The 7914-nt window shown below is 35.4% G+C and overlaps 1 protein-coding gene across 1 annotated transcript; it reads right to left on the bottom strand.

Annotated features, from left to right (window-relative positions):
- Positions 1-4209: 4209 nt before the first annotated feature.
- LOC145120762 (uncharacterized) lies at positions 4210-4893 on the bottom strand. Its single transcript, XM_079056561.1, has one exon. It carries the CDS (start codon positions 4891-4893, stop codon positions 4210-4212), a length of 684 nt encoding a protein of 227 aa, XP_078912687.1.
- Positions 4894-7914: the final 3021 nt, after the last annotated feature.

Here is a 7914-nt window from a genome sequence, read left to right on the forward strand (position 1 = left end):
TAAAGTGACAGTTCAGGCTTTTTATGAATTTTGGATTTTAGTTCCGGAATTTTTGAGGCAAGGATGAGTTGATATAAGTGTAGAACTTCTTGTTACCTTTATGGGGATATAAGGATCCTCGAAAACGAACATAGAACCGAGAAGTTATGGCCTTCGCAAGTTTGGCGGTTTTAGGGTTGAGCCTAGTATACAGGTCATACATAGGAGTACGCATGACGTACTCCATTCAGAAATAAACCCTAATTTAGGGTCTTGGACCCTATTTAAGCTCCTTAACTCAACACCAAACTCTCTTATCTTTAACCTCCATCCCATTAAACCCTAGAAACGAAACCCTAGTCCCCATTGGTGTGGTTCTTGAGCTTTTGGTGGTATTTCATGCATTTTGGTGCTCATTGAAGAATAAGGAGCTTATTGGAGAAGTGTGGAGTTTCTTGAAGCTTTTGGATCCAGGCTTGGTGCACCTTTATCTACCTTCTAGAGGTATAAAGTTTTTAACTTGATGAATCTAGGTGTTAGATCTAGTATAACAAATGTTTTGAGTTCATTTTGTTCCTTAGAGTCATCCATGTGAGTATGAGCTACTCCAAGAGCTTAGAATGCCAGATCTTGGCATTTGTGAGGTCCCTTGTTCATCAAAATGTCATCTTGATAAGTTATTTTGGACCATGCATGAGTTTGGGTGTTTATTATGAATTTTATTGAGGATTTGGTCCCATTAAGTCATGCAAAGGAGTAAAGTTGCAAAATTTACGTGTTAAGACATCTCATTAGGGTCATATATGAGTTTGGAAGTCCTTGTCTTAACCATTAAGAGCTTTTGTGCGATTTTCAGCTCTCTGTTGGGTATGTTTGGTGTACACTGGAGTATGCTCAGCGTAATGTGTGGTTTGCACATCAACGTCTTGTACATTGTGCTTCGACAATCGGTACGCGAGGTGTACATTTCGAGTACGCAGGACGTACTCCCCATGAATCCATTTTGGGCCTTTTGGGGGGTGGGACATTTGAGGTTGGACCAGTTATGGGAGGGGTAATATGGTCTTTTACCCTTAGGGAGTTGGATTATGGATTGGGCCTTCGATTTAGGGTTATTGGGTTAATTATTAATTATGATTGTATTTATTGTTAATTGGTGCGAGGATATTCGGTTCAACGACCCGAGCAGTTATTTGATTATCAACGGATTGAGGTGAGTTTATTCACTGTACTCGTGGGTTGAAGGCACCAATGCTAACCCACTAGATTATGTTTGTAGGATGATTGTTGTCATTGTGACACTTGCTGATATGTCTGTACATGCTTGTTGTCTTTGTTACTCATGCTTATATGCTTGTATGATTTATGTATTAAGCTATATGGGCTCGGAGTCATTACGGACTCGGGGTTGATATGGACCCGACATAGCTACAAGCTGTTATATAGAGTTATTATGCACTCGGGGTTGATACAGACCCGACACAGTCACGTGCTGTTATATTTGTATATCTATATCTATACTATATTATAATACATACATGATAAAGTCTTAAATACAACTTATTAAGCTTGATGTACAACAAACTAAAACTTAATGTCTTAAAATGAAGAGGTATAAATTAATTTGCACAAGGTACTGTCAATTGATTCATAAATATGTACACGGGCGGAATGTTACACGGATCGGGACTCGATGTCACACGGATCGGGACATATGCTTTGCAGGTCGTTCATCCAATGCCTCGATCAACGACTCGCCTTCAGATAGCTTACTAGCATCATCCTCATCTGGATTCAAATTCTGAATGAATCCAAAAACACTAAAGCAGGTCATGTCACCTCCACAATTTGACCATCTCCTCTATCATCCACAATTCAACAACATATCCTCTTTCTACAACCACAAGGTATGTTTTCATCAAATATTCGGTAAGCCTACCGTCACCACCGTTTCTAGCCTTACCACTGCATTCTGACCACCATTGTTGCTTGATCTATAAACCCTGTATCTACATCTATTTTGAAACCCTAAACAACCACCATCGATGTCTCTCTCTAAGCCTTTACAACTAGAATCTCTGCCAGAAAACCATAGCCGATCAGTGAGTAGTTTCCATCGGTTCCTCTGATCGTCGACATCTACCCTTCTTTCCTTTTCTTTGGATTTTTTGGGTTTGTGAAGCAGTGATTGTGTTTTTGACTTCAATCACCCATCAACTTTATTAAGATATAGAAATAGGAATCTACATGATTTTTTAAGCTGATATGGATGTGTTCACATCTTTAACGAACCTCCGATGACTAATCTACTTAATGAGGTTGTTGGGGTTCTTAGTGTTTCTTTTATTTGACTGAACCACTTCTTGATCTGGTAATTTCACATGTCATTTTTTTTAATGACTGTGTTTTTATATATTACTTCTTATCATTGGAAAATGTTGTATTTTGTGTGTATGCTGAAATTACTTGCAGATCCAAGGTGTAAGTTAATGATGTATATTTTTGGGTATTTTGTGTGTATATGTGGGTATTATTATGTAGTTTTAGGTGTTTTTAGGTTTTGTCCTGTGTGTATTTATGTGTATTTGACTTATTGCTTGTATTTGTGTATGTATCTCTTTGTAACTATTTATATATAAGTGTGTATCTATCTGTATGTATATTTTGTGTGTATTGGCCGGGTTCAATTTTTTATGGCATGTTCTATGTTTTCTTTGGCTTTGAACAATAATAATACTTTAAACACATAGGTTTGATTGTATGGAATGGTTGGTGTAAGATGTTTTCATTTGCAGGTTTTGGTCATTATGCTAACAAGTAATTTGATGTCCTTTTTCTTTGAAAATTTACAGTTAATAATGGTGTATTTGGGTGGATTGGACTTTGGTTGGACTTTCCAGGTAACAAGGGAAGCCACTAAGATGGGTAAGATGGTAGGACAGGAAATGCATTGGTGTCCTCTGTTGACAGAATCAACTTTGTTAGATCACCTGATGTAGTAAGCAAAAAGGTATTATTTTTCATCGTATGACTTCAAGTAGTAGCCACAAATTGTTAGCTTGGAATTGTGTCTAATCGAAGATAATGTAATGGATTTTGCTGTGTATTCAAAAGTAAATGACCATTTTGCCCTTCTATTCAAAAGTGGTTATGAATATCCAATGACTATTTATTTGAGAATCCTTATAAACTGAAATCATAACTGATTATTTGAAGTTATAAATTGGGAGTTCTAACTATTGGACTTATATAGAAAAGCAAACGACCAATTGACATTAGACAATAGGTGTTGCTAAAGTTGATTATTTGTCCATCAAGCATCACATAGTAAGGCACATTGAGGTATTTGGACTTGGTACTTGCTAAAAACAAGATCGATGATGTTGGCATGGATTTGTGATAATTGTTAGACAATAGAAGCATCTGGACTTGCTATTTGCTGTTGAATGAGGCAAGGTAATTTAGAAAATTGTAGGTATTCAACAGTTTATATGATTTGATGCTTCATTGCTAAATTTCTTAAATTATTCCAGGGGATTATAAAGAGTTTAGGTTTTCTATTTTATTGTTAGATCTGAAAAAGATGTGATATTAAATGTTGTATAGATTATGGATAAAAGAGATGAAATGTTGTTCAGTTTGAAGTTGATGTACTGTGAAATTAGAAGACTTATGAAGGATTTGAAGGATGTTGAAGGGTTGAAGACTGGCTATGGTAAGGATTTAATGCGGCTTGAAGGATTTTGGAGTTGTGTTTGGAAATAGATAAGTTGGATGTAAAAAATCTTCAAGCGGGATGACGACGTTGTTTGGATCGTACGTGCAAATCGCTCGACCTTGATCTTTAATGATCATATTATGCATTATAACACATGCTAGGACCATTCATTTAATTTTATCCTTATCCTAAAGTCGTGTAGCGTATTTCACTACATGCCACGTCTGCTTGAGGACTCCAAATGCCCTCTCGATATCCTTCCTCGCTGATTCTTGTCTCTTTGTGAACAATTTTGTCTTTTCACTTCGAGAAACCGAATATGCCTTCATAAGTGTAGAATAATTCGGGTATATCCCATCACAAAGGTAGTAACCGTATTTGTAAGAATGTCTGTTCACCGTGAACGTCATATCAGGTGCTTTGCCGGTCCAAAGATTGTTAAAAAGTGAAGACTGGCCAAGAACGTTAATGTCGTTGTTAGACCCCGCGACTCCAAAAAAAGAATGCCATATTCATAAATCCTGAGATGCAACAGCTTCTAGGATTATACTTGGTTCACCTATATCTCCTCGAGTGAATTGACCACGCCATGCATTTGGACATTTTTCCCAAGCCACAGGCGTACAATCTAGACTGTCAAGCATACCCGGAAATCCATGCCTCTCTTCATGAGCCGAATATAATCTCTCAATATCATGTGGAGTTGGTTTATGCAAATATTCTTGATGAAAAACCTCATATACACATGCGCAAAACCAATCTACACAATCAATTGTGGTCCTCTCGGATACTTTTAAGTATTCGTCAGATGCATCAAATGATATACCGTATCCCAAATACCTAAGCGCAGCCGCACACTTTTGTATACTACTAAAACCCATTCTTCCTCTAGCGTCGGGTTTTTGTTTGAAAAAATCATAACGAGCTTCTAAAGCGTTACTAATACGTAAAAATATCGCCTTATTTAGACGGAAACGACGTTCGAATGCGTCTTCATTGTAAAGACAGTTATCGACGAAGTAATCACGTACCAATAAGTCGTGTGCGGCTTGACGATCACGATTGACGACCGCCCTTGTATGAGCAACATTCGAACTTTCTTCATCGTGAATGTGTTGTACAACATTAAAAAAGGTCGAGATGAATTCCCCGTCATCATCCGAGACAAAAAATTTTAACACTTCCAAATCTTCCATGTTTTTTTTGGTTTAGAATGAGAGTGAAGTTTGATGAAATGTATAATAAATAGAAGTGTGAGGATTTTATTTATATAGGTAATAAGTTTTTGAAAAAAAAATGACCGTTCATCGGTCAAAAAGAAGAAAAGAAGCAAATCGAATGTGATTGGCCGTTTCAATTCGTCATCGGGAACACTAGTTACCACGACCACGGTCGACCACGATCGGTCGGGGTAGTGTGCACGGTGGTGGTCGTGGTCCACGTAAACCACGAACCGGCTCGTGGCCGGTATACCTGATGGTCTAAATATATTTTATTTACCTATGATAATCAACAAAAATGACACAAAGCTATTGGAAATTATGTAATTCAAAGTATTAAAGTAAAACTTAACCATGCTTATGAATTACACAAAATTTTATATTTTTTTATCATTTGACACATTACAATGAAAATAGTATTTACCAAATAAAATAAAGATAGTGAATAAGAATCGAATATGATCTATTTTTATATGTACGTGCTTAATTTTGGAATGTTGTATAGTAAATTACTAGATTATGACCCGTGTAAAACGCGGGGAACATATAAAAATGTACATATAAATATATACAAAAATTAACATTATAAAAAAATAAAGTAACAAATCAGACTTAGCATTATTGGTAATATTGAAATGTCTGAAAAACAAAAAACATTGAAACACCTGAATATCCATATTCGTAATCGTTGAAGGATCTCTTTGTAGACATAACCTTTTGTTTTATTAGTTGGATGACCTTCCTCGCTATGCAGTTATAGCGGTTCAAAATCAAATATCGGTCAAGGGCCGATATTTGATATATAGGTTATCGCGGTGGGATATCGGTGGGATATCGGTATTTTTATATTACGTAGCACCTTTGTAACCTTGTGTTGTATTGGATGGATACAAGGTCATTAAGTAAAACATATAGTAAATTAGAAAATGTTAGAAGCAAATGTTTGTCAGTCCCAAAAAAACCCCACCATATATCTATATTTTAACAATAAATGAAGTGATTTAATTAAAACTTTAGCTATAAACGCTATTTCACTGCTATCCCACCGATATTTGCCAAATATCAGTCAAATAGCGGTCAAATATCGGTCAATATCGCTGCTATTTGCGGTACCGCTATTTTGGACCGCTATTTAGTATCGCTATTTTGCCAGCTACCGATAACCGCTATCCCACCGTTATTGATTGCACAGCTTCCACATCATATATGAGTAACTTCAATCATTTTTCACTTGTGACGCGAGAAACAAAAAACATATAACTAACAATGAATGAAGACGGGCCTACGCAAGTATAATCCAACATTTGATAATTATTGTCATTGAGTTTTGTTAATGGCCATAACAAAATAAACAACTATGGGGAATTGCCTCCGCTAAAAAAGGAATGAGATTCTTTTATTAGACGAAGTTAACTTCCTGCAAGGTATATAAGTAGTCTCGTTGAAGATTCTAGCATATATGATTCAGGCTTCAATGACGTGTCTTCCAATCCTAACAATATGCAATCTAGTACCATTGCATAGTCCTTTGGTTTGCTCGATATTACGAAGTAACATGACTGGAACACGTTTTTTAGTGTAAGTTTATGGTTGGAAATTCTAAATGCCTTAAAACCATTCAACACAACTGAAGAGTAGATTGATTCCTCAAAAGAATCTGGTAACTCTATCTCACATAAAGAATTTGAACTCATATATGTTTTCCTTTCATCTTTCATCAATCCTAAAATGTAGTCATTGGTAGCATCAAATTCTTCATTTGTAGGTACCAAAATAGATTTATCTTGAAAATATGATGGATCATTAAGATGGTTTTCAAATGATGGATAAATGGTGGATACAATGAATGAATATGGTCACCTGTAGAGCGAACAACAACGTCTTCTGGAAATTCAACTTCAGCTTCACCATCATTAGGGCCACCAATATTACCTTCACTAATTTTAAGAATCCACTCATCAAATGCTTTTGTCTCATCCAAATCATTAGTTAGACAATCAAACTAAAGCCTCATGTTTACGGTTAAACGTAAAACTTTACATTCACGCCATAATTCAACAAGGGAAGCTAAACAATTTACGATATACCTAAATAATCAAATGCATATCAACTCGATAACATTAATTGAAAATGTTCAAGGTTTAATGTTAGAAGTTTGATGTACAATTTAGGAATTGATTTTAGATTTACTACAGTTCAAAGTTCATTGCCTGTTTTGGATGATTACTCAAATTACATTGTTAATCTCAGTGGGGGTTACTAATATGGTTGATGGTCTGATCTTGGTCGATGTAATGTGTTCTTCTCAATCATGAAATCAATGTGGATAGTCTGCAGACCATGTGTTGAGTAACACCTAAGTGAAGCATTTTAACACATTTAGAACAACATAAATCCATTACCTTGCATGAGATAGTTGGGTAGGGCCAATCAACTATTACAGGAAGACCTTATTACAGTAAATTAAGAACATTAGGTTCTGAATATGCAACATTGTTTTGTATATCGATCACCTTCTTTCTGGTAAAAAAATCCTTCAAAGGTTTCATGGTAATGACCATTAGAAAGTACAAAACATGTCAAATAACATTTTAGCATTATTACATAAGTTATTTCATATGCTATTTTGAGAGCATCTAAATGGTGTGTAAGCTACTAAAATGAATTAAGATTTTGAATAAATTGGGTTAGTCAAAACTGAGTTTTTCTTTTTCTTGTTCGGGTTGTCATATCAGGATTTTATCCTTTTCCAAAAAGATTTCTCCACATATGTTCATCAAGGTAGGCATTCAAAGAATCTACCTGCAGTTAAAGAATTCCAAAAAAAGTTATTTTTAAAAGTACGATGCTATTAATGAATTTTTTTTTGCAAAGTTTTACGCTACTAATGAAATTCGCTTCCAGAACACTGTCCTACAAATGAGCTTCAATGTAGGAAACCATGAAATGTTTCAATATCATCTAAAAATAATCTAAAATAATATTTTTTTTAAAGTA

This window comes from Lactuca virosa, chromosome 1, assembly GCF_052849685.1.
Source record: "Lactuca virosa cultivar CGN04683 chromosome 1, Lactuca_virosa_CGN04683_v6, whole genome shotgun sequence".
Classification (NCBI taxonomy): Eukaryota; Viridiplantae; Streptophyta; class Magnoliopsida; order Asterales; family Asteraceae; genus Lactuca; species Lactuca virosa.

Bases quoted from the DNA above. Each gene is read 5' to 3' on its own strand.
- LOC145120762 (XM_079056561.1), bottom strand. From the start codon at position 4,893: ATGGAAGATTTGGAAGTGTTAAAATTTTTTGTCTCGGATGATGACGGG.